The sequence below is a fragment of the Hesperophylax consimilis genome, chromosome 12, assembly GCF_061612785.1.
Source record: "Hesperophylax consimilis isolate HC1 chromosome 12, BYU_Hcon_1.0, whole genome shotgun sequence".
Lineage (NCBI taxonomy): Eukaryota > Metazoa > Arthropoda > Insecta > Trichoptera > Limnephilidae > Hesperophylax > Hesperophylax consimilis.
The window spans coordinates 9,970,454-9,998,434 of record NC_142847.1 but is presented as its reverse complement, the minus strand read 5'-3'; the positions used below and the strand labels follow the sequence as shown (position 1 = coordinate 9,998,434).

Genomic DNA, 27,981 nt, shown 5'->3' with positions numbered 1-27,981 from the left:
AATACAAAGGATTGTTACTGTGGAAGTTTAGTTATGTATAATAAATACTGTATAATTTTTAGTATTCAAATGTAAAAGCCTCTGAAAAGGGCATAAAATAATAACTAAATAAATAAACATTACAAAAGTAAATTGCAATAACTTACACACACCCATGTAATTCTCCATTTACACAGTAGACATTAAGTCGGGAAAAAAATAATGACTTCAATGTCAAAACCCGATTCGGACAAGAGTAAAAACAAACCATTGTGTAACATTTAATCGAATTTGAAATTAAGATTTTTAACTTTCAACACAAAAAAACACTTCCTAACAAACACGTCTAAACTGTGTCAACTGTTATCAACAAATGATCAACATTACACATCATCTGTGTGCATAATGTCGGGTATTTTAAATATCGCAAATTCTAATAATCAAGTGTTTCTCAGAACTCAAGGTATTTAGTTAATTGTCCCCTGACAACCCCTTCATAATGGCTTTTCCAAATTTACCAGGAATTCTTACGCATGGTCCTGCCACTGAGAGTTCCGTTGCAAGCTACCTTTCTGCAACATGCATTTTTTATGAGAAAGAGGGAGAGGTTACAACGGATCTATCAGTGATTAGCGGTTTTATGTACTTACACATTTGAACAGAATTGAATTCAGACTGAGATTTTATGAACAATTTCTATTTACTATTGATAACTTGTAGAGTATAGTTTTTGTGAAAAATCATAATAATATTTTTTCAAGGGTCTTAATAAATGCTTTTCACATATCACAACGTGTTTTATTCAAGTCCTATAAATTATTTTATTTTATTTAATATTTTACATTAAAAATAGTTAGGTTAGGTTGGGTCAGGATAGGTGAGATAAGGTCAGGATGAATTGATTTAGTAATTTATTTAATAAATAAAATCGATATTCTTAATTAAGATTAGGTAAGGTAACATTTTGGGTATTGTTAGGTTAGGTTAGGAACAGGGTTACATATTTGAAAAAAATGCCGTATAAGAAGATAATCGATTTATACAGATTAATTCTGTCATATTCTTTTTATGACCTAAAACTATGAATTTTGGTATTTGTTGATTTCATATCGACCCGTGTAGGAACGGCCTTAGCCGACAAAACCGAGGTACGTATGACGTCACTCGTACTTCGCCAGAATTCGATCGTTTTAAAACAAATTATCTTTATAAAACAAATACTGATATTTAAGTAAGAAGTTGAATTTACAAAAAAATGAGTCAGGGACGCCCGAGGAAGACATGGGACGATCAAGTGAACCAAATGCTTGAGTCGGGTCATGTAGAATAGCAGAAGAGTGTGTATGCGACGATGTATGAACGTGAATGAGGCAAGGAGTATGCCAAGACCGAGTTGATTGGCGGTCCTTCCTCTTTGCCTACCCCTGCGGAGAAACGGCGCGATGGTTGGTTAGTTAAATGGACTGAAATTCCTTATTTAGTTAATCTTGTAACGTTGATGATTAATTTATTTTGATTTCTATTATAAATTCGGCAATGTCAGGTGCTCTACGAACAACTTCTAAATTAGCTGTTAACCTAACAGGCCAGGGTATTTAGAAATGTGACTAAATATCAAAATTTCAAAGGCTTCTATTTTCCGCGTTAATATATTATGGTTTAGTGCCCCGATTTCCATAAATATAAGATTAACGTATTTATGAGTGCTGCATAATTAACTATCTAACAATTTTTCAAGGAATGACTTCACTACTGTCACTGTCCAATATTAACTTTGCTGTTGATTTATGCTGCTCGGTTGTGCTTGGTCTTGCCTGTTTTACAGGAAACGAGGAAAGAAAGATTTATTTATGTGAAGAGGAAATGTGCCACGGTTGCATGTTGTTTGACAGGCGGGCAATGGATGGCTTACGGACGTCAGTTTTAATGATTTTTTTTATAGGCGCGCAGTGAACACGAACATTCAGAAATGGAAACAAATGGATTTAACCCTAGATAGCTAGCGTTCGTCAAAATGACGAACATCAAATGCAAATCTACCTACGTCTTTTGAATGCCTCTACCGAGAGTACAGTCGTCACGTGTCAACTTAGTGGTTGCTAGACTCGTACGGTTTTGTTTGTGTAGTCGGAAAGTTCTTTTGTTTTCTAAATACCTACTGACTACTGATCATTTTGTCGAATGGTTAGTTCGACGGATTTGTCATACTTGCGCCAAAAAAGTAATTTGACTGTCATCGTTGATTTTTTTTCTTTTCTCTTCACGATGTCAAATAAAAAATGCAATTTTACTGAAATTATATTTCTATATTTAGTGTTGAAATGTAAATTAGTGCCATTTTAGATAATGAGATTTAGTACTTAAAACTTTAATAAAGACGAGTTGGTATTAAATACTGTTTAAATTTAAACCTCATCATCCTAAATTTTATTACATCAAATAAAAATGTAATTAAAAATGGATTAAAAATGTTCGTAAAAAAATCGAATGGTTAGCTTATGACAACGCTAGTTCCAGGGTTAAAACGGAAATTAATTACTAAATTAAATTACACTTTTAGGTGCAGGCGGCCAATAGAGGAACTAAAGACATAATTTTATTTGCATAGGTAACCAAACTCGCTACAATAGCCCACACCCAAACCTGCTTTCAAATATTAGTTTGTACATCTTAGCATTTTTTTTGTAGATATATTTAAACAATTTGATTCTATAATGTCTTTGGAAGGCGAAAGAGATATTTGAAATAAATGGATATGCGAAAATGATTATCTACTCACCTGTGTTCAATAGAGATATTTATTACTTGAAGCCGCCTAGAAAACGCAAATAGACTCGCACAGAAGTGATGACTGCTAATGTTATTTTTTCTATGATAATACACTACTACTTAACAGGTCTTCCGTTCTTGTGGTTTGCGGTCAGATAAAATGCATCTGAAGGTGTCAACAATAACACTGAATTGAATTGAAGGTGTCAACAATAACATGAAGTAATCCGAATGACGCAAATCAGTCACTTTATTTATTAATAACCTATCAATGCTTATATTAAAAGCTAAAACAGGGTGATGGATACTTTCAACAATGCCCTGGTGATAGACCACCATTCATTATCGAAACAATGGATGACACCAACACAACAACCTACGGTCAACAAACATGAATATGAGAAAATCGATGAACTGGTAGCTAAGGAAATCAACAAACATGAAGACGATGTTTACAAGCGTGGAGATGGGGAAATCAACAAATATGAAGACGATGTTTACAAACGTGGAGATGGGGAAATCAACAAACATGAAGACGATGTTTACAAACGTGGAGATAGGGATATCAACAAATATGAAGACGATGTTTACAAACGTGGAGATGGGGAAATCAACAAACATGAAAAGAGGTATTCAGAATTATGACAACAAGGTTCTATTTGCCATTTGCATGAAGTTGAGAGATATGGCGGTAGATTTGAAAGGCAATGATTTTAGAACATTGTACCTAAAAACATGGCATTTAGCAAAAATTCAACTTAGTAAAATAATTAGGTGGAACTCTATTGCTTTGAGTTTAACCGATTTTCAAAAAAACACGGTTATTTTTTAATATTTTTAAATAATATTATTTTAATAAATGCCACGTTTTTAAAAATACACATAATATGCTGAAACATAAATAATATAGTTTGATTGCAATACGTTCTTCACTTTCACTTTTCATAAATGTAATTTTTTATTATTTTACTAGCGCAGACCCAGAAAAAATCAGGAGATATTATAATTTTAGAAGGATAGGATTTGTGAAGCTGAAAGTAATTATAGAATATCTAATCTCTCTTAAAAGTTTTTTTCTCAATCATTCTTTCAGTTACACGTATTTGAAAGATGGAATCTTGTTGTCCCAAGGGAGTAAGCTTGAAGTACAACGCAAAAGAATCCATGTTGCTTAAAAATATTTTATCTATGGCAGATATAAATAAGTTGCCCTTAAATTTGCGAATGTAACCTTCTTGTAAACAATAAATATAAATTTGGCCCTTACATAAACATTTTTTAAATTTTATACAACTGATACACGATTGTTTACCATAGATACACGGTTGTGTATCAGTTGTGTAAAATTTAAAACACTTTTAATTAGTAAGGGGGAAGTTTTTTTAAATAGAACTAAGTTGTTCGTAAATTTAAAATGAATCCTTGTTGTTCTAAAAATTAAATATTATTGTAAGCGTTTTAAATAGAACTTTTTCGCCTAATTTGCTGCGAACTTACATACAAGTTGGATCTATTTTAGATAGGATTTTAAAGACAAAAAAACATTAGAATTTAATGCAAAAAAATCAATTTAAGCCAAAAACGTCAGATATAATTTTGTTGTTCCAAGGGTTGATTTAACCTATTGGGATTTGCGTGGCGCGACCACTCTAATCGTGACGAAGTACAGACCACGTTCTTAATGACGTCACGCGCCGCAGAAACATTAACATCGTTATTAGTTGTGCAACTACGGCCGCACCAGGCTAATTAGACTGTGCGAAAGTAGATACTGGCTAATAAAGGCGTACCGCTGTTACCTACGTCGTTCTATCTCTCTCTCTCTCTCTTTCAAACGTCGAATGTAGTAGAAAGAGAAGGTACAACAGTTCTCTAGGCGGTAGGACCATAATTGTTTTAATATAAATGGTTTGAGTGTTTTAGTTTTAAGTATTCCCGTGGTGAAAAGACTACGTTTTAGATGGGTGGGTACTAATTACGTCATAGTTGTATTTTGTTTTCTTGGTTCGGTTGAACCAGCTAATGGGGAATACTATACAGTGTATACTGTATACACCGTCTTTCACGCTAGTACCGCGGAACTTTGGAGGTGGTTTTATTCATGATAATCTAAGAATAAAATTTATTAAAAAAAGCAATTCTAATTACAAAAAATGTCCATTGTAATCGTATTTTTATTTTTGCGAGTAATGCATGTGTTTGGATAACAAAATAGCCACGTTAACATTTCAATTCTTAAATGCTGAGCGAGTAGGAAGAAATTATTATTATAATGGTGTGTATATACGAACGCCTTGTAAACCTCGCAAAAAATAAATTCATCATAGTTTTTTTTTATTTGGGTAATATGAAAAAAAAAATCTACAAGTGTTTCATGGATTTTGAAGTGTGCAAAATTTCATCGTGAAAAACTAAAATTCTGCTTTAAGGGGTGGGATAAGGGGATGGGGTGGTTCCTTTTTTTGAAGGTAAAATGTGCAAAAATTTTATCAATCTCGGAATAAAACTGTAGATTTGTATAAAAATCAAATAACGCCGCCCTTCCGCCACAGACACACGGAGAAAAAATACTGATATAAATTATTGCAAACTTATTAAGAATCTCTTCAAATTATTCGTAACCTAATTAAAAACGGGATTGCAGGCCTTTAACAAATGATTTAATAGATTTCCTAGTAAACTTTCAGTAAAACACGAATATTTTATTTGCAATGTCGGAACACGTGTTCATAAAAAAATAATATTTTAAATAGCATTTCGTCATTTTATATTATCAGGACAAATAAAGGTGCATGAAAACGTGTTCTGATTGTTTAGGAATGTACTAAAAGTTTAACAGAAAACGGCCTGCAATCCGACTTTTCAATATCACATATTCGAATCAGCAATACTCATTTTTCTACGTGCACTTCTTCATTATAGAAGTAGAAGGCAGATTTTGCAGATGCAATAAAGCATATTTCCTGAGTGAAAAATAAAAATAACACTCTCATGGAAATTGTCGAGAAGCAATTTATGTAATTTCCAATTTTCCGAACAACCTGCTGTAGTATATTCGAACAATCGAGTACACAATCCAAACTACGAGTATGATCGAGCGCGTGCTCCGTCTCCAACTTTTAGATACGCCTTCAATCGGATTGCTCTACGGGGGTTGAAGTTAGTTTGGCAGGCTATGAATAGATACATTGATAGAAATGTTACGGGGGTGTTCGTGTGCCCGAATAAACCTAATTTTTTTCAATACTCTTAGTGAATTTGATATTTTTTTCGTTGAGTTTATAATCAATTTCATTGGTCTGGGGACTAGGAGTCGAAATATTTTATTTATAACTACGTGATTACCGCACATGAGTCCAAGCTGCTCCTAACTATCCGGAGTCATAGGGAATGTGGCATCCATTCGGGTATGTTGAGGAGCTGTAAGGAGTGGGAAGGGAAGTCAAATATTTATTTCTAACAAATCTTTGACAATCCTTTGCTTATTATTTGCTTACGATCATTTCAGAGTCAAGATCACTTGATTACGATCATTTGAGAGTTACTATCATTTAGTTACGATCCTTTGAGAGATACGATCATTTGATTACGATCATTTGAGAGTTACCATCATTTGAGAGATACGATCATTTAATTACGATCATTTGAGAGTTACTATCATTTTATTACGATCATTTGAGAGACACGATCATTTGATTACGATAATTTTATATACGATAATTTTTCCTATAACCAAAAGAAACAGATATTAAAATGCAAGGAGTTCGCTACGTTTGGTAACTTGGCAGGAGTGTCCGGGTTCATGGGGTGAGGTTTTTCTAGGTCTTAGCGATAGACGTATCTGCCCACTTACTGCGTGGCGGGCCGGATCGGGAGATATTGGTTGAGGGAGACCATTTGACCTCTCCAGCAGCACTCTCACGACTCATCGCCTTGCACTGCAGTGGGATTCAGTGATGGATTCATACGTCCGTCACTTCAGACACACCGACCCACAGATTCCTTCCCACCCCTCATATATTTTTTCTTTCACTGAACTACCTCTCCCACCATAGCTAAATTGAAACAAGAGATGAAGATTGAAGGCATGGAACTGGCAGAGAAAGGATGAAAGTAGACTGAATGCTGTAGAAATGAGATCCCTGAGACGTATATGTGGTAAAACCATGTATGATCGTGTAAGAAATGTGGAGATCAAAGATTGCAAGGCTGATGTAAGCGTAATGAGTAAGATCAAGAAAGGGACGCTTAGATGGTTTGGGCATGTAGAGAAGTCGGGGACGCCCGAGGAAGACATGGCACGACCAAGTGAATCTTGAGTCGGGCCATATCAAGAGTTAGAATAATAGAACAGTATGTATGAGATGATGTATGAATGTGAATGAGGCAAGGAGTGTGTGCCAAGACCGAGTTATTTGCCTAACCCATGCGGGGAAACGGCGTGATGGTTAATTAGTTAGTTAGTTAGACAAAATAGACTCACTAAAATAACCAACTAACTAATAGGTACAATAGTTTTAATATAATACAATTAGTTATTCCCTTTAAAAAACAAGGAGGGTTCCTGTTTCGTTTGGTTTGTTAAACTATTTTATGCCGAACAACCTTCGTGGTAGATTAGAAAGCTCATTGACTCCGAAAATGGAGGTCTACCTTTTTAATTTATTTAAATTGTTCAAGATTTCTAACATTTGAGAAGGCAGATTACAAAAAGGCTTTAGAGAAGGCAGGCTATTTCAAGAGTAATTAAATATATTAAAGTACTGTTTTAGAATTTTCATTTAATAGCACCACAATAGCAAACAAGAGTACGCAATATTTATCCAGATTGGTAACTTAATGGTTTAAATTATTCCATTTTTGTTTAAAAATTAAGTTCCACAGGTTAGATTTTTTCGTCGCTGATTCTCGTTCTGAGTAGACTAAATAGCGATAAATCGCCTTCGTTGGCAACACTGGTGACCGTGCGCAAGCTGCATTGTTTGTTTTACCGCGGGCCCGCGACACTTTTTCAAATTGGCGGATTGGCGGGTTTTTTGAAAATGGTTCACGCGGGCCACTTATAATTCGTTCGCGGGCCACATTGTGGCCCGCGGGCCTGGGGTTGGGCAGCCTTGGTTTAAACCATCTCAAGCACAGACAAAAGATAATATAGACCTGCCCATCGTGGGAAGAGGAGCAAATCAAGTTGCGCGGAGCGAGGTAAGCGGCTTGGGCTTGTCAAATGAGTATAGATCGCACTGCCAGGGATTTTCTGTTCACTGTTTGCAGACGTATCAGTTAACGGTTGGGAGGGAGCTTACAAAAAGTTCATGTACGTATTTTCTTTTAAAAGTTTAACGACGTCAAACTTTGACATATTCAGTTCTGACGAGTGGTTTTTGAGTGACGTTATTTCAGTAGCTTTTATCGCGCTACACAAATAGAAATAGAAAAATACATTTAAATTAATAGAAAAATGTAAAAATAAATAAATGGAGTTCAAGCACGATATCCGTCGAGAAATATTTTAAATGGAAAACTTTTATTTTTGTAATATGATATCGGTATTCTGCACGGAGTCAGTTGAACTTTAACACTATCATTTAATTAGCATGTACGAGTATATTACGTTTTTAGTTCAACTAAATAGATTATTGTTGTATAATTATTTGAAAATATTTTAAATACTTCATTACTTATCGTCTATATTCCTTTGTTTTTTTCTCTTTCATATTAACTGCATCATAGTATATATACTTCGACTTATGACAGATCTTATACAAACCTAGTATAAAGTAGTTCAACTATTGTTACACTGGTATATATTTCTTTTGAATTATGTATTGTCTTACAGCACTTATATTAATAATTGCATCACTTGCAATAGAGTTTTTGTTTACAAATTAATTGTTCTTTAATATATTGCTATTATTATCCTGTTTATCACTGTACGATTGTAATTCGATTATCACTGTATTGTAAAAGCCATTATATGGCGTTTGAATAAATAAATAAATTATTAAGTAAACTTCATGTAGTATCCTTTAATTTTCACTAAGGACGGATTGTTTCACAGAATTTGAACAATTCATCAAATTTCAAAGTTGATTTTCAAGATATGTGTAAGTTCTATTCAAATTCTGTTATTATTTCGGTTCTGTGAAGCAGCTGGCCCATAGTAATTTAAAAAAAAAACAGAACTTGAAAAGTGACTTTGAAGAAATTTTGATGAAATGTTCAAATTCTGTAAATTGTGTCTATGTTATACGATGATGTATCTGCTACTAACATAATATTTATATAATACTACTTGTGGGTGTGGAACCAGAGTACCAGCATCATCCTTGAGAATCTCAAGGATGATGCTGTGTTTTTACTTATGACGGCATAATAACACTTTTCGTAAAACATGCGAACACCTCAGCACAGGTTCTCGTAGTGAGATGTTCATAACACTTCTAATAACCCATACAGATACTGATTATTAACATTTTTGTATAACTTGTACTTATTATGTAAATTGTACGTCAGAGAGTAAAAACTAATAAATACGTAGATATAATATCATTCCCTTCAACATCCCCTCGCAAAGACTCAGAAATAATGAACTGCTCTTTCTCAACCATCATTAGACAAATTATGGATATTATTCACCATTGTCCAGAATGTGCAGACTGGTCAACTCAAGTCAAAACCTTAACTTTTTTGGGATAAGTCTGAATGATTTTTGCCAGTCGCTAAACAAGTGACGGAATATTTAAGTGTCCTGTGGTCCTGACCCACGGCGTATTCTTGACTTGATTCGACTTGTCACTTTATTTTCTTATATTATATCTACCATATGTCTTTGCTTTCATGTACCTTTGTCTACTCCTGTATTTTTCTTTTTACTTTATTCGTGTTATTATTTTGTAATTTGGACGATGTCCGTTAATAAATAAATAAATAATAAATAAATCTCTTTGGGGAGTGTTAAAAAGTTTAAAGGAAATAGGGGGGGCTTTCATATTCAGATCTAGTGACTTTTTTACTAACTCTAAGGAGGCCCTGAGAAATATGTCATTTTTCGGGATGCCGTGTGGAGTGTTTTAAGGAAATGTAGGACAGGAGGTTCTGAGGGTGGGCAGGGATCTGAGTGACAGACGTATAAATCTTTGTCCAACCACTTTCCCTCCCACTGCCATTTGCCAAGGCGATGGGTCGAGAGTCCGGCTGGAGATGTCAAAGGGTCTCCCTCAACCGGCCTCTCCCAATAAGGCCCGCCACGCAGTTGGGGCAGACGGATCTGCCGCCGAGACCTGGACGAACCACCCCCCCATGAACACGGGCACCTCTGCATCCTAAACATAGTTAAAGCCACTTCATGCAATTCTGAATAGTGATATTTCACAAGGGGTGATATGGAGAATATCTTCCACTCCGGAACGAGGTGTAAATACACAATGTTTTATTTTGATTAAAATTCCATATTACGCGAAATAACACGTATAATATTTTGAAAACCCTTATATGAAATGGGCCGGGAGTCAAGAAGCTTGTTACTCTACCAGGAAAACCTTCTTATGTTAGAAAATATACTTATCATAGAAAAAACAAGAATACTAGAAATGCCTTTCATACAGATTTGAATGGAAACCAATTTCGCCACTGACTTCGTTCCTTTCGGTTTTGGCCAATTTAGTACTCTGCTTCTCACTTTTCTTGACTCACGTCGTACACGCCATCCCGTTTGAATTTCATAATGACGGAGAAACACATTTTTCAGCATAGGAAATTTAAGCAAAAAATGGTCAGACTTTTGCATAACGAAACACGCCCACGTGACATTTTTTACTGCTGTAGGAATTAAATTAATCTTGAGGTGATTGTATAAATAAGTAAACGGCGCTATTTAAAAATTTAATTTATTCGGTATTATTATAAATTTACATAAAAAAATGAATAAATTAATAGAGAAGTGGTGAATTTTCCAAAGGCTCTAAAAACATGGTGGTACTCGTATATAGTTTAGGGCCAAAGGCTTTCGTAACGAAACGTTTTTAAATCTCCCTTACCGTAATCTCTCCATTATTCAAGCCGGAACCTTCCCTAAAACGTTTCACCTGCGTACACCGTTTTTACCTGTCTAGCCGGAGTACTATTCTGCTTGTTTTTTTTTTCACTGAAGATAAAGATAAAATCATATTTAGCTCAAAAAACAATTTGCCAAGTGAAAGGATCAAATAAATACTAGATAGTTTTTTTGTGAATACCGCATAACAGTCACAACTGCTCCCAACCGTCTGGATACAGTTAGATTATGGCATCCCCAATTAGGGCAGGTTGTGAGGCTTAAGGTAGTGGTGAGCAGAAGAAGCTGGAGAAGAGGAAGGTGGAAAGAGGAATAGTTTCTAGCTATTCAGATATGGTCACCGAACACGACTAGAGCAATGTTTCAATTCTGAATGGTGGTCTTACACCAGGCGATACTGAGATTATCTTTCACTCTGGAACGTTCTGCATGCATATTGAATGTTATTTTCAATTAATAAATTGTGAAAAAACACAATTTCATCAAGTAAAATTTACTTGCGCACGCCGGGATTTGAACCCGTGATCTTCGGCTGGCTAGTCGAGAGCCTTACCCTTCAACCATGGAGGACGTCTAAATAATAACATTACTAAATATTACATATTATTATACACGGTGTCCGAAAACTCGCAGTACAAGTAGGAAACTGGTGAATCTTGTTGGTCACATTTGGAGCCGATTTTGTGGAATAACTTTTTTCGATTAGCGCTTTCGTTTTCGAGTAAATCGAGTCTTAAGTTGGAATTTTTGAGTCAAAATGGAAAAAAAAATCGGTTGCTAAGGGTTAATACAAAACCTCCTCCTTTAGGAGGTTTTGGTAAATATCACTGTTTAATGTCTTCTTTTAAAATGCATTGAAACGTAGACCCGGCTCCATTTTTTTTAGTTTTGTTAGTTGCCGAAAAAATTGGAAAATACAGATGAATTGGTAAAGGCGATGCACTACGTCGTGTAATATTTTAAATTGAGCCGCTATCAATAACAACCCTTACGTAGATGGCGATAAGGTTTAAATTCCCGCTTAACACCATCCGCATGTTTTGATTTATGCAAGAAAAAACATGACCAAAAAGTGCCTTTTATTTTATTTTGTGGATGTTCAGGCATAAATATTTAATTTTTTTTCGATCATTTTATAAATAACTTAATTTGTCACATTATACAATAAAATCATAACCGAAAATGGGTTTGTAAGTGGGAGATTTTGAACTTTAAAGCAGTTTTCATAGGCCTTATTTTTTTCTGGGCTTATAAAGAGACTTATCTAAAAAATACTCGTTTATTTTAAAGGTCAAGATGTATTCTACTCGTAGTATTTAATTAAAGCATCTGAAACATTTCTAGGAGACCAAATTTTCAAACCAAATACACATGATTTTACATTACTACGTATGGCATCGCCTTAAATCGAAAATTTATTATTCTACGTGATTCTAGTTTACGGACACCGAGTATTTTAAATATATTTTGACTACATGCGGCCTAACCTATATTATTTGGAACTTAAAAACTTAAAGAGTTAAATAGAAACATGTAATAAATCGGTAGTATTTGGGAATGCGGTGGCTTAACGCATAAATTCCATTATTTACACATGAAAGTTTACCAAGGTAATATTAGCGCAGCTCCCTCTAACTTTCGTATATACATATCTCCCTTTCAAACCACCATTGAACGCTTACCACGGAATTTAATATAATTACCGTTTCGGCTCTACAAATGTAAAAATGTTATTTTTAAAAAATAACTTTTTTTTTAGAACTTAAAGTGTCAAAGAGAACTTGCAACACTGAATTATTATTTTTTTTTAAATGATCCATATTATGTATATTGATATTGTTTATAAGTATCCATTGCCTATGAGTGTGTTTAAATATGTTGTGGGCCTTTGAGTGTGTGTATATCTATGATGTATGTGGACTGTGTTATATCTATCAGTGTATATATTTTATGCCTTTGTATTGTAGTCACATGAAATGTTATTCTTCTGTATCTATTTTCTATACTATGGCTTCTATTTTTATTTGATTTATTTATATAATTAATTTAGTGAAATTGATCTGCTGACAAACTGTTTGGCAGTTTAGCGGGTCCTTGTACATTGAAAAATAAAAAAATAACAATTAGTTATTTTTTCCACATTTACATAGTTATTTACAGTATCGCGGTTATGAAAGGTTTCTGACTTTGTCTATAGCAGTAGCTTTCCACATTTGCGCACCAGAGCATGAAATAGTTAACAAGTGAATATAAAGAATATTGGCAATAAAGATAATACTTAATACCTAATACAACAATTTAAGTACCGCTGTCTCGGAAACCATTTATTGAATAACCAACACCTTTTTAACTCATACCTTTTTCATACACAGAACTTACTCTCCCTGCTTTCTAAAAATACCTCCCAAATCAGATTCCCTTAAGATGACATAGGACCTTGGGAAATTAATTTCTTCAGGGCCTCCTGTGTGGAGCTAACGTAAAAAACCGCCCTAGAGGTTATTATCAGCGCCAGGCGCAATTTGGCTATGGGGCGGCCCTGGAGCAAGCCAACTGACCAATGAAAAAGGAAACACTGCATTCAACTTCAAGTAACAACTTTTAAGGAAGGGTTACATTGAAAAAAAATGCCAATCAAAATTCAGATCACGAAACACTGAACATACGAAACCTTTATGTAGGAATATCATTTGGAAATATAAGGTTGAGGTAAACAAACAATATCTATTTACCTTTTCCAATAGCGACGCTTCAATAACCCCTGGCGAGGCCGGGTATAAAGGAGAAGCCTCCGTTTAAAGTAAACTTCATCGATTTTCATCACTATCCGCTATTTCTTTATGAGGGAGAACCCTAAATTACTGTATGGCCCAAATAATCTACCTGTATAGTCAGGACAGTGAATTGCCAAAACTTCAAGGTATCCATTTAAAATAAGGGTGTTAAGGGAAGTGCTTGACTTAGTTTAACCAGCGATTCCTGACATCACTTGGAGTAAAAAAAGTAATTGAAATTTTGGTCATCGGTGACTTTCTAAATTTTTTTTTTTTTTTTTACAAAAACGAAATTTATTTTTCCCACATGTCTACAGGGCTTTTAGTCCAAATAATGTCAGAAATCACTGGATAAAGTAAGTCAAGTACGTCGCGTTACACCCTGTAATATACATATATATGTTATGGTTAAGGTTTTAACGGGTGTAAGATGTAGAATAATGTTCTCGGTTTACCCGAGCACCCACTTGTATCTTGACTTCTGTACCGAACAGACACGCGAAAGCTTTCAGTTCGAGACAAAACTCAAGACATAAGGCCTCTGAAGATGGACAGTGAGATCTGTACGAAACGTCAGGAATTAAAAAGTCCTTTTAAGGACTACGTTACGCGGGTAAACCGAGAAAATTATTATACATATTTATACCCGGAAACTAGTAGTACAAGCGGGAAACTGGTGAATCTATGTCACTACGTCAAGAACCCAAAAAAACTTTTTTTTTTTCAGCGCTCAAGGGTTAAAAATTGACCCAGGTCTATGCTTCGACGCATTTTAAAAGACTCCAAATGTGATGCAGATTCACCACTTTCCAGCTCGTACTACGAGTTTCACAACACCGTGTATATACGTATATTATATTTCTTTAAAATTTCCTTGCTGGTTTCGTACTATGCCTTCGTTAGGGTAGCATAACTACTAATTATATATTCTTAGTCTCGATCTGAGAGTGGTAGATGGTAGAATCGAAGCGTTGCTTGAAATGGCTTTAACTGTGTTTAGTGACTAGATCTGAATAGCCAGGTACTTCCCAACCTTCCTCATTACCATCTCCTTCCCCTCGCCACCCCATTCAGCCCGACAACGTATCCCAATTGGGGGTGTCATAGGTGCCGGACTGTTGGGACTCCTGTTACATAATTTTTATTTATTTTTATACATGTCAAATAATCCGAATTTTTATAAAATATTCAAAATGCCCTGACAATTGTACGGTTGTTTTCAAAACCAGTTGGCTATAACATCAAACAAAGTGACGTAGGTGTACAAATGTATGAATGATTTAATGCAAAAAATAATTGTTTTTATAACTTTTTCGTATTAAAATATGAAAAAAGGTGAAACGAAATAACATTTAAGTTTTGTAGATAAGCTAGCGCTCAAAATATATAATATATTTTGCAGCCCACTGTACATCAATATAACCTATCGAGTCCATTGAAAGGCTACACGCTTCACAGGTTAACCCTTTTCGACCCCTGGAAATAGTAATTCCTTATTGCGGTCCGCGCGGGGTCGGGTTGGCCACGCCTGACTGTGCGTGAAAAATAAACCGGAAAACGAAGGTATTTTTTGTTGTACTTGAACGCTGCTGATTTTTACGGAAGGTTATCGAGAAATAAGATTTTAGTCGAGATTTCGGCTGGAGCAATATTATAGTATGCAGAACAAAGCTATATGATTATGTTTAATTTATTGGAATAACTTTTGAAGGTTATATCCATCAATGTTATCTCTAAATAGTATAAAATAAAGTCGCTATCCGCGTCTGCCTGTTTGTGCGCTTAGTTCTTCTAAACTAAGCAACTGATTTTTATAGGGTTTTCACTATCCTTTAGAGAATTTCTTCCGAAAGGTTTTATTATTTTTTTATTTATTACATTACATTAGATACATGTATATAGCAAAAATGACACGATAATAATATTGCAATAACTGTATAAGTATATTAGAAATAAGTAAAAGTGTAATTATGAATTGTAGGTCGATAGTAGTTCCTAGCTAGGCAGATTGCCTCTTCTAAGGAACCAAATGCTGTAAAAATTGCTAAAAATTTATTCATTAAAATTAAAGCGTTGTTCTTGTTGTGTTTTTTTTTATCCAAATTGAATATATATTAAGTTTTTACTAAATGAGCCATTAATAGGTACCATATAAAATTTTAAGTGACATTATTTATAGTTTTTCAAATCCACCCTCCCCAAGCCAACGAACCATTTGGTTATCATTGAACCGATGAAGGATATTTTGCATGTTTTAATATTTAATTCTTATGTATATGTATATAATACACGCATATTGTTTATGCGTATAATACACGCATATAAAATGTATGGAAAGTAAAAGAAAGTCAATGTTCTCTAATCAAGTCAGTAGATAAAATATTTTCGGGCGCTTACATTCCTAACGCTGTCTAAACCTTATGAGATACATCAAAATAATGTACTACAGAATTGTATATCTTAAAAAGGCCTACAGAAAAGTACGAGATGGCATATGCCTATCTCATAAGAGTAATCCCCAGAAACGCAGGTTACACGTCAGCTAGTTGTTTAATATTGAAAAAGTTTTATGAGTATTCTAAATCGCAGTTCCTACTCAAATTGCTTTTTTCCTTGTTTTTTGTTCCTTTCCTGTCTTACCTTGTAAGAAAGAAGATTTGAAAAGAGAAGGCGGACGCCAGAATCATTTGTTTTATGTTTGAATTTTTGTCATCGGTGAAAGTACTTGTTATTTTCGCTCCTAGTTATCGATAATACCGTGAAAATTTTGTAAAATAGTGTAAGTTATCATCCCCAAGTTAAATACATTAAGTAAAGTGCTCACGAAATCTTCCAGAAACCATTAGAACTCCAAAAGAAACAACTCATTTTCTCCTAATATTTCTAGTGATAAATAAACACGATCGCTCGTTAAAATATAGTCCATTCCAAGTACCAATAGTCGGTACGAAACAGCAATATGTAATCATTGAAGAAGATAACATTAATGAATCTAAACGAAACATGAAACAGAACAAGACACAGAAAATAATAAAAGGTAACGGGATCGAACCCAGCACCTCTGTCTTACCGGAACAACATTCTAACAACTTAGCTATTGACACCTGATTATTTTCTATCTGTTTTATCGAACTTATATTTCAATTTAAGAATAACCAATACTATCCTCAAATAAATAATATTACATTGACAGGTAACCTTTAAAAGTTATTCAAATAGACTGAATATTCATTCTAGGCTCGTAGAAAAGTCAATAGGATGTAAGGTACATAGTTATTATGAATTCAGTTTAACTAGTAGTTCTGTGAACATAGCCCTAGGGTCCAAAAAAGTAAGTTTCTACTTATTGAATAAAACAAAAATAAAGTTACCTCTGATATCATAAGATTTGTAAGTAGGAACTTAATTATAAACCGTAAATATGTATTTTTTTTAAATTTCAAATAGTGAATTCTTTTTATTTTTCAAACTTTCTTCAGTGGGGTATGAGTAAGTACCATAATATTGATTATTCCGATATGACAGCTCATGTTAGAATCCGCGCTGATGCGAACTCTGGCGGGATAAAAAGGTAGTATCCAACGCGGCCACCATCTTGAACCGGAAACGGAACACGCAAAGAAAATACAGACAAATGAAATACCAAACGGTCGAGTTAAAACAGGACTTCCCTACGGTAATTGTGTAAGTTTATTTTTTTATATACATGAAACAATATTAACTAGTTTAAACCACCACATTTTTTTGTACTAACGCTGAACCTTTCGGAACAAAATGTATACTAACTATAATGGGTGAACAGATATTATTAGGTGTTGAAGTGGGGGTGGAGGCGTGACTAGGGATTAGTGAAGAGTGGGGGGGAGGAGATAAAACGGACGATAAATGGGAAAATATCTAAGACGGGATTGTAAGAAAATATATTTAAAAAATAATAATAGATTAATTACACATTATTAACCGCTCGGGTGCTATATAGCCAATGAATTCACCTATATTTTACCGTTTATCCTACATTTTTAGGATTTATAAAAAAATCTGATTTAATTTGCGAATTTTGCGAGTCAAAAATGGAATATTATAGCGTGCGTTCGCTCAAGACGTTTTGCAAACTCGGCATAGGATGCCGAAAATCACTCGAGTGGTTAAGATATTTCTTAATTTTTAATTCGCAAAGCACGTTTGAAGTGAGTATGAATTTATAAAGTTAACTGGGATACAAGTTTTAATACTAATTACAAATAATACTATAATATATACTTTTTTCCGACTTTATGTCCGGGTTAATTCCACAGGAAAAACTAAACCCTTCCACACACTTTTTCACAAATGATCATCTAGTCAATCCACATGCAAGGGCACTATAAGCATAATAAATACAAAATAATACAAGAACAACACGTCAAATCACCAGAGATCAAATGGGAAAATAATTCACCGGTTCGGCTCGGTAGAACTCCTAACAGGGCCTATAAATCCAACTGATCCCTCAATATAAATATTTAAAAATCTTTCGTACTCCTACATGTATTTAAAATGACGGATTTTTGCATTTTTATGTATATTTTTTTTGATAGATCTAATACGCCTAATTTTTTAATGAGAGAGCTATTAAGTATAAGTATATTATTATTTGGTTCAACCAAAGTCAGCAAGCGGAACCAAAATTGATGAATGATTGCAATAAAATATGTACAGGTGTACAGGATGAATTCAATTACAACTGCCCCGCTAGAGACCTGCGGGGTTTATAGAAAACAAACCGTGAAGAGGAGAATTAACTCTCGTGTTCATTTAAAACTCGGAGGGAACCAATTCTATTGGAGCTTTTTCAAAAGTTTTCCTTTCACCGGAGGAAATTCCAGGAAGGCTTAATTTATATAACCCGAAAGGTATTTTTAAGTGACGAATTGAGGGGATGAAATTTGCGGTTTTTACCGGGAGAGAATTTGGAATGTAATCACGGGAGTTATAAATTATTTACAGATACACAAATAACGAAAGCATAATGTGCTAGGTAAACTGTTATTTTAGAAATGAATCTTCATGTATATCATTCAGTTTGTTCAGTTGCTTATGAATAAATAAGTATATCTTAAAATTGTTAAATTCTACACTGTGATAAAGTTAAGATGATTTGAGATGGCTTTGACCGTGTTTGGTGATCAGATCTGAGTAGCCAGGTACTTCCCAATTTCTCTTTTCTCATCTCCTTCCCCTCCCACTACCTTCAGCGTCACAACATACCCAAATTGAGGATGTCATAGTCTCACTGGCTCCAGACGGTTGGGAGTCTTGTGCGGTTTCAGAAAAAAAAATTGTGTTTAGTCCATATTTTAATTTGGAAGGAGATGTGGGTGAGGAAGGTGGGGACGGCTGTTTATTATTTATTATTTTTACTATTTTGTGAGTCCGGCTATTCAGATCTGGTCACCAAACACGACTAAAACCATTTCAAGCAACGTTTGAATTCAGAATATTGGTCTTACACCAGGGCGATAATGAGAGTATCTTCCATTCTGGGAATACAGTACATTTAAAAATAGTTTTAATAAAAATTTTAGTAAAAAAACTAACCATCACGCCGTTTCCGCAGGAGTAGGCAGAGAAGACATAACGCCACCCAATTTTGTCACGAGACACAAAATCATTCCATTTGAAAACTATATTTCAATTAAACTTAATTCACAAATGTTTAGGTGTATAGATGTATCTATGTTAGTAGGTACACAGTCCTAGCACCAACATTTTATTTAAAATCAAACGCGTCGACTACGGAGGCAGATATTCAAAGATTTTATAAATAATCGATTATTATTAGTTGGATGTCTCGATTACCGACGAATCACTTTTTTTGAGAAATGTCCATACGTCGGGCGTCAAAAACGGATTTCAATTATTCACAAATTCAGAAACTTTGAAATGAAAATTTTAAACGAAAATGAGAACTTCCAAGGAAAACATTTGTGGAAAGGGATTAACCATGTCTACACTTCGTAATTGAATAAGACAACTTTTTACTGCGTGCCGCCTGTATTTAATTAAAGAACACGTCTCTGATTAAAGGACTCGCAAAGGAGGCGACCGAAATAAACTATATTTTCTCCATTTCTACTGTAGTTTTTTAAAACGAGTTTAACTTATTCTTGGCTTACGTATATTAGATTTTTTGTACATAATTTAAACTGGGAAGAAGAGAAATGAACTTATTTTACAATGTCAAAGAATTTTAATCAAAGTAGATTAATATGATATTATAATTTTTTATACGCATTTTGATAATCTACACAGTATACATACTGCGTAAATATAATAAATGTCAATTTGCGATACGTCATATTGACATAAGCGAAATCGCAATTCGTAACTGAAATCTCCCTTATTTTAAATTTGAATATTTCGAGTTCATTTAATGAAAACAAAAGGATTTGAAATTTTTGTAATATATTATTCATATTATATTCAAGACGGGTTGTTTTAGAAAAATTGAATAATTCATCAAATTCTATGAAAGTCCTATTCGAGTTCTATTTTTGGTGACCGGGTATATCATCAAAATGACAATTCAACACACCTACAAATAATAGTGGTACAAAGTCATGAAACGTGATGAAACAAAAACTAGGTTAAATAGGTAACTATTGAACCGAGTTTTTGTTTCATCACTTTTAATTACTTTATATTATTTTTTAAAGGTGTGTTGAATTTTCATTCTGATGAAATATCAAGGAACCCTTTTTTAAATCATTATAGATTAGTTGCTTCACATAACTGAAATAACAAAGGATTAATAATAATTCGCGTCATATATTTTCTTCGTTCAGCTCCATTTTCAAACACTCTAATTCATCAAATTTCAAAGTTGATTTTCAAGGTTTGTGAAGGTTCTATTCAAGTTCTGTTATTATTCCAATTTTGTTTAACAACTGGCCAATTATGAAATAATAACAGAACACGAATAGAACCTTTACAGAACTTGGAAATCAACTTTGAAATTTGATGAATTGTTCAAATTCTGCGAAACAACCCGTCCTTAGAGAGTTTAAAAATGGATCTGAACGTAGAAAATAATGTTAGGAAAATATATGACGCGAATGTGAATGGTAAAGATGGCGGGGACACCCGAGAAAGACATGGCACGATCAAGTGAATTAAATGCTTGAGAGGGGTGATGTCAAGAGTCAGAATAACAGAAGAGTATATGAATGAAGCAAGGAGTGTGGAGAAAAGGCGTGATGCGTGATGGTTAGTTAGTTGAATAAAGGCTTGAACATACCTATTGGCGTCTACGTCAGTTGACTCCAGGATGGTCCTCGCCTTCTCGAGATGGCCATGTTCCACGGCGGCAAACAAGGCTGTGAAAGAAGAAAAACATACAGTTAATAATGTATTATGTGATCAGAATTTTCCAAGCTTATTTGACAAACCGTTCATTTTCAAGTATACTTTTGTACAATTAATATATTCAATTCGAATTGAATATATATATATATATATATACTATTTATACCTACATATGCCGTGACTTCTGATTTTTGAAAACAAACAGTAAAGTTGATACCCGAAAACTTAGTAGTAGTAAATATGTAGTCAGGTAAAGGTAATGTGACTTTACAATACATCTAGAATTGTTTTTGTCTCACAAAACAAAGATAAAATAAGAATGGCAAGTAAGAAATACTCATGTTTCCAGTAAATTCTTTACTAAAAAAATAAATAAGTAAGAACGAAATAACCGATAGGACCGGGCGGCTTATTCGCATTCAAAATTTGCTTCGAATACTAACCTCGAGGCCGAGTAGGTGGCCGGACGGATTTTGAGGTATCTATAATAATAATAACACGATTGATCATGAATTCCTCATAAGGAGATTAGAGGAAACATTTGGTTTGAATTCCGACATAAAAAAATTGGCTGGTATCCTATTTATCCAATCGCTTACAAGCCGTGAGGGTTGGAAATAAACTCTCCAACTTCGCAACACTTTCTTCAGGGGTACCCCAGGGATCCGTTTTGGGTCCACTTCTCTTCATCCTTTTTACAAATGATGTCGCCAAAATAATCGAGTCATTTGATCTCTTGTCTCACTGCTACGCTGACGATCAGCAAGTTTATTTTTACTGCGCTCCAAATGAAATCAATAGTCTCAAGATCCGTATAACTGAATGTCTAGAAGTAATAACTCGTTGGATGTCTTCAAACAAGCTGAAGCTCAATCCATCTAAGACTGAGTTTCTCTGGGCAGCCACAAACAAACGTCAACATTTCATAGACAATTTACCTATTACTATTTCCGGCAGCGATATCATCCCAAAAACAACAGTCAAACTTCTCGGTGTCAATTTAGATTCAGACTTTTCGTTTAAAAGTCAAATAAATAGGACTGTAAGCACCGGTTTTTTTCACCTAAGACAACTCAAGTCTGTCCGAAGAAACCTTCCTACAGAAGCAACAAAACTACATCTCTGAACTATGCGTCCCGGAAAACACTGGTCTGAGGCAGTCAACGCTTAGATCAGCAACATCATCAGCTGTAGGCAGACTGATAGAACCTAAGCGCAAGCCAAATACTAAGTTTGGTGATCGCGCTTTCGGAGTATCTGGGCCGAAGGCTTGGAATAAACTCCCTCCGGAACTAAGATCCATAACAAGTCCAACAGAATTCAGGTCTCAACTGAAAACTTACCTTTTTAAGCTGTCGTACCCTTAAATTAAATATACCATTCCTAAGAGAAAGTCCAGTTATATTCAATTTTTCAATAAAGTCCTAAATCCTGTATCTAAATTTCGCCAATAAACAATTAGATAATGTTAACTAAGTGTTAATCTCAAGTGACCTACCAGGTAAGTATTGTACTGTATATTTTCTCCGTAAATAGTTAAGTAATAACATAGATCACTGCAGAAATGTATTATAAGTTTGTACAGCGCCCTTGAGGTGATTTTGCGCAATACGGCGCTATACAAGTCATCCAATTATTATTATTATTATTAATATTAGGATGATTTTTATGGCGCCGTTTTTGAACAAAATCACCTCAAGGGCGCTGTACAAATAAATAATACATTTTTACAGTGATCTATGTTATTACTAACTATATAAGGAGATAATATACAGTACCATACTTACCTGGTAAGTCATTTAAGATTAACACTTAATTAACATTTACTAATTGTTTATTAGCGAAATTTAGATACAGGATTTAGGACATAATTGAAAAATTGGATATAATTGGACTTTCTCTCAGGAATGGTATATTTAATTTAAGGGTATGACAGCTTAAAAAGGTAAGTTTTTAGTTTAGACCTGGATCTTAGTTTCGGAGGAAGTTTATTCCAAGCCTTCGGCCCAGATGCTCCACCAAACTTAGTATTTGGATTGCGCTTAGGTTCCATCAGTCTGCCTATAGCTGACGATGTTGCTAATCTAAGAGTTGACTGCCTTAGACCAGTGTTTTCCGGGACGCATAGTTCAGATATGTAGGGTGGGGCCATTTCATTGATGAATTTAAACACCATCCAGCACAATTTGTACTGGATTCTTTCAGGGCACTTGAGCCAGTGAAGGTTACGAAGGTGTTCTGAAATGTGCGAATATTTAGAAACCCTGGTTATGAGCCAGGCTGATGCATTAAACACTGATTGAAGTTTGTGAATTTGATATTTTGGAAGGCTGGTATAAATGCCGTTGCAGTAATTGAGACGTGAGACTACGTAAGAGTTGATAAGTATTTTTGTTGCTTCTGGAAGAAGGTGATCAAGTCAGTGCCGTCCCAAAATAGAGCAACGCAGTTTGCAAATGGAGGCGATTCAACAATAACTGATTCAACGGCGATTCAACAATAAATAACTCAACGGTATCAACATACCGCTGGGTTGTATGTTGTTTTACCGCAAGCATATAAATAAACAGCGTGATTAGATTATTTTAGTACAATAGTAAAGTTTACATAGCGACAGCAGTGACTTCGTAATTTGGAAGTTGCGCGCCCAGATCTGTACTCTAGTTGGCCTTTCATTTTCTCTAAAGACGCATGAAATCTTCAGGCGGGAAAATTGTATTATATATAATAATAAGTAATTTGCATATATATAAATGAAATGTTACTCTTAGTAATTTAACTGCTTTGTCAATCGATTGCCTAATGGCTGAGGTTGATTTGAAAAGTATTTTCTATTTCGATGGTCGGCCACATTTAATTACTTAAATAAACTATTTGGGGAGCAGGTTCTTACAGGTGAGATAATTGAGCACTAAATTACTAGGTATATTCTCCAATTATTCTTAAATTCAAGTAGGTGGGTACCTACCTACAGAATTGCTGAGAAAAATAACAAATCACTATTTTCTACTGGATTCACCGAATAGCTTAATCCCTAGAAGTGTGATATGTACAGATCTGAAAGAAAAAAAATACAGAAAACATCTCAAAACAGGCCAAATAATCTGCTAACCAGTTCAAGAAAGAATTTCTATATTTTAACTCCTCATCCCTCTAGCATATTGTGTTAGATGGTCAGATTATTATCGATTCGCAATAAAATGAAAATAAATTAAATATTTCCGAACGTAACCGAAAATTAAAAACTGTTTTTGAAAGATGAAGAAATACGATTTCAAATTGTAGATTGAGAAACAATAGAAAATAACAAATTTTACGTCCAACCGAAAGCGCTGTTTTTTAAGTATGTTTTTACCTGTCACAGATGACATCTATATAATATAGGTATATAAAAACACACGCGTATTCGAATGTAACTTTGTAACAAAAATTCAAAGCGATCGGACCTTTAGTAGATTCAAGATTTTGAACAAACGAACATTTTTATTTATAGACTTAGACTTTTCTCTACTTTCAATAAATATAGTATCCATGTATTATATATTTAAACCTCCCGGAAAAAAATCTCTAAATGATACTGAAAACCCTATCAAACTCCGTTGCATAGTTTAGAAGAACTAAACAAACAAACATATTTGTATAGCGCCCTTGAGGTGATTTTGATCATCATCCAAATATTATTATTATACAAACAAACGCGGAAAGAGACTTTGTCTTATACTATTTAGAGATACCTAAATATAATTTGTGAAATATAATTATTTTTAAAGCAAACATAAAAAGTTTTAAAAATGGCTCACCTTTTTACCTTACGTTTTTAACTAAAATCACTTATGAAGAAAAAAATACATAACACATTACCACCTCACTTTTTGCAGTTTTATGTAAAAATGATAAATAAAAAAATTCACAAAGTTTCATAATTTTTTTCAAATCGCGGACGGAAAATTTGGTTACATTCAAATTATTCATTGGTTAAGTATTAGATTTGAATATAAAGCGTGGTGTTTATTCATTCTAACATCAGACAATAAGGGAGACACAACGATTCATTTGATATGTTTATGAGTTATTCCCAAAAGCGGACAAATTAGCTTGAGGCATTAAAACTTTTGATAAATTTCATCAGTAGTGAGGAAAAATAGAGCTTTCTTCGGGCGCACGGACACGACTACTAACTCTTCTATGAGTTTATCTCTTCAGTGGAGGGCGGGTACTTACAAAGGTGAGATAATTGACTGCTTAATTTACTTTTTGTATCAAAATCTAAGTATCTTCTTAATTTGAATAAAATTAGCTGAGAAAACCAACAAATCACTATTTTCTAACGGATTTAGGCATATTAATTACCTATTTTATCACCGTCCACGACAAGTTAAGCGATCGTTACAAATGGACCATTGTTTCTAAGAAGATGTGAGCTAGAGATAAAACAAACGACCAAGGAAATAGACCCAAACCGGAAAATAACATAATGGGCTCGTTATAATTTCGAGAGGAAATTAATACCAGAATTTTAAAAGGTTACAAGTTCACGACAAACAAAAGAGAGGAAAATTGGACACATCTGTTCTATCGCTAGTGCACTAAATAAGGTTCATAATGATTATCATGGTCATTGATCCCCTTTGGCTCCGGCGCACAGCCGAAAAACATTTGTTCGAAATTGTTTTTCTGCTCAACAAGCTTGACTGTGGAGGGATTTGCCCGCTTCTATGTTCCCTCCCTCCACCTCTTAAAGACCTACCACACAGCATCTCTAAAGATGATACACGCCCGAGGGAAATTATTTTTTTCAGGGCCTACTTAGTGGAGTTAAAAAAAATAAATTATTTTACCTTCAGCTTTGTGGTATGTAATATTTTTTGTTCATAATCTAAAAAATTGTTCTGCCCGAATCAGAAAAAAACAATGGAACAGTGCGCTATGAATTCACGAAATTTGCAGTTTAAAATATGTAGGTCGACTTTACTCAACTCGTAGCGAAAATTCCATCAATTCCAATTTTATGTAGCTTTGAAATCAATCAAACATACTAATTTCAATTGCGGATCTGTGACTGATTGTAACATTGGTTCAATTAACTCGGATTTGTTTTTAATTTAAGTGTCATTTTCAAAATTGGAACTGATTCTGTCAAGAATTCAAACAAGCGATAAAGTACCTTCCTATATTCTAATGTTTGTTTTTCAGATTTTTTTAAAGTGTGTTTCTTTTGTTTAATTTCTTAGTCTGTCCCACAGGTCGGTAAGTAATCGACATAAATCAAATTCTGTAAGAACCTGCGCAGAGAAGTTCCACACTGAACTGCGCTGCAGCGAACTTAATTTTCTGTTTAAGGTCTTACAGCATTCGGTTTATGTCGATTGCTTACCGACCCGTGTATTATATCGTTGCATAACATGCAGTTATTATCAACCCTACAATAATTAATAATATTCCGTGGTGTTTCACTTGCGTTAGTACATAATAATAAAATTAGAGAATTTTATCACTTTATGGAACTTTGAGAATTTTAATTATCCGCAGAAATATTGGGATTAGAAAGTTTGATCGAAATTTCAAATAGACTTTCCCCGTCAACTGATTGTTGACTTAGAGTAAAGCACCGACTTAAGTAGACATTGTTTGTCGTATAGCGGTAATGGACTCCAAGACAATGTAATTAAACGTTTAATATACAAATTCAAAGATGGGATCATTTAAACAAAGGGAAAGCGTTTTTATACAATGGTTGCCATTTCTCCCATAGAGATGCGATCCGAACTTGAATGGGTTTTTAAACATGTTTAAGGTACTTTTGTTTGCGAAATCTACGTACATTCTACAATGGGTGCTTGTATTCTGTTTATAAGGTGGAGCTTTTATGTCAATTTAAAGCAATTACCAAATTAAGCAAAAATATTTTATATTGGGTTAGTAGAGGAAGCAAAACATTGTGGAAACCTTTTTGTTATAAAGTAGCCTTTGTATTCGGTTTTGCCCATGTCTATTTACTTGTTACAGTTCGTTAACAATCAAGTATTCATACGTAGATATCAGAATCTCTGCAGAACAATTAAATTTGAATCACTGAATAAACACTTCAGAATGTTGTGAGTGGTCTGGTCAATAAACAGATCTAAAATAATTTAAAACAAAAAAAGGACTCCAAAAACGGGTTGTTTCGGAGAATTTTAACAATTCTTCAAATTTCAAAGTTAATTTAGTTCCGTGAAATATTTTTTCAAGTTCTGTTATTATTTCAGTTCTGTCAAGCAACTAGTCTTTAATGATATAATAAGATAACTTGAATAGGACTTTCACAGAAAATAACGTTGAAAATTGATGAATTGTTCAAATTCTTCGAAACAACCCGTCCTAAGCGAATATACGCATGACTAAATATATTCAAGTTTGCCTGACATGGCATTAGTTGTGTTTGGTGACCAGATCTGAATAGATGGGTTCCAGCTACAAATGTGGAGGATTCTAAAATGATGTAGTGCTGCAGAAAGCGCAGTGAACAAGATTAAGAAAAGGACGTTTAAGGAAGGAGGCTAAATGACGTGAACGTAAATGGTAGGAGACGTGGGGTACGCCCGAGGAAGACATGGTACGATCAAGACCAAACTACATAGAAGACAAATAAATAGAATTAAATAACTTAAGTCCGCCTTTGCACAGTACACCATAGTGAGGAGGACTAAGAAATACCTTACTATATGCAACTTCACCATAACATTGTGTACATACAATGTTTTACATAGTTACCAAAATAAAAATAAAAATGTGAATTCAATATTTTTAAGTAGCATTTAAAAATGAAAATACTTCATTTTCTTGGCATGCTTTGTTTTGCATCGTCTTTTTTCTCTTTTCCTTGTATTTGTAAACATACATAACTTATTTTTACCGATGTGTGACTGGAGAAGCACTTTTCTATAAATTTCTACCTTGAGTTTTCGCTTGTATGTATGTCCTTGTTGGTTTATTTTATTTCTTTCTTTCGTTGTTTGTTCTACCTCTCTTTTTATTATTATGCTGTGTTGTATATAAAACTTATATTTTTGCCATCAAAAT

The 27,981-nt window shown here is 34.1% G+C and overlaps 1 protein-coding gene across 1 annotated transcript in view; it reads right to left on the bottom strand.

Annotated features, from left to right (window-relative positions):
- The window catches only part of wake (ankyrin repeat and fibronectin type III domain containing protein wide awake), a 174,014-nt gene that overhangs the window by 16,738 nt on the left and 129,295 nt on the right, over nt 1–27,981 (bottom strand). The window contains exon 4 of the mRNA XM_089638113.1: nt 20,852–20,930. Coding sequence (XP_089494239.1) covers nt 20,852–20,930 — 79 coding nt within the window. The remainder of the gene's footprint in view (nt 1–20,851; nt 20,931–27,981) is intronic.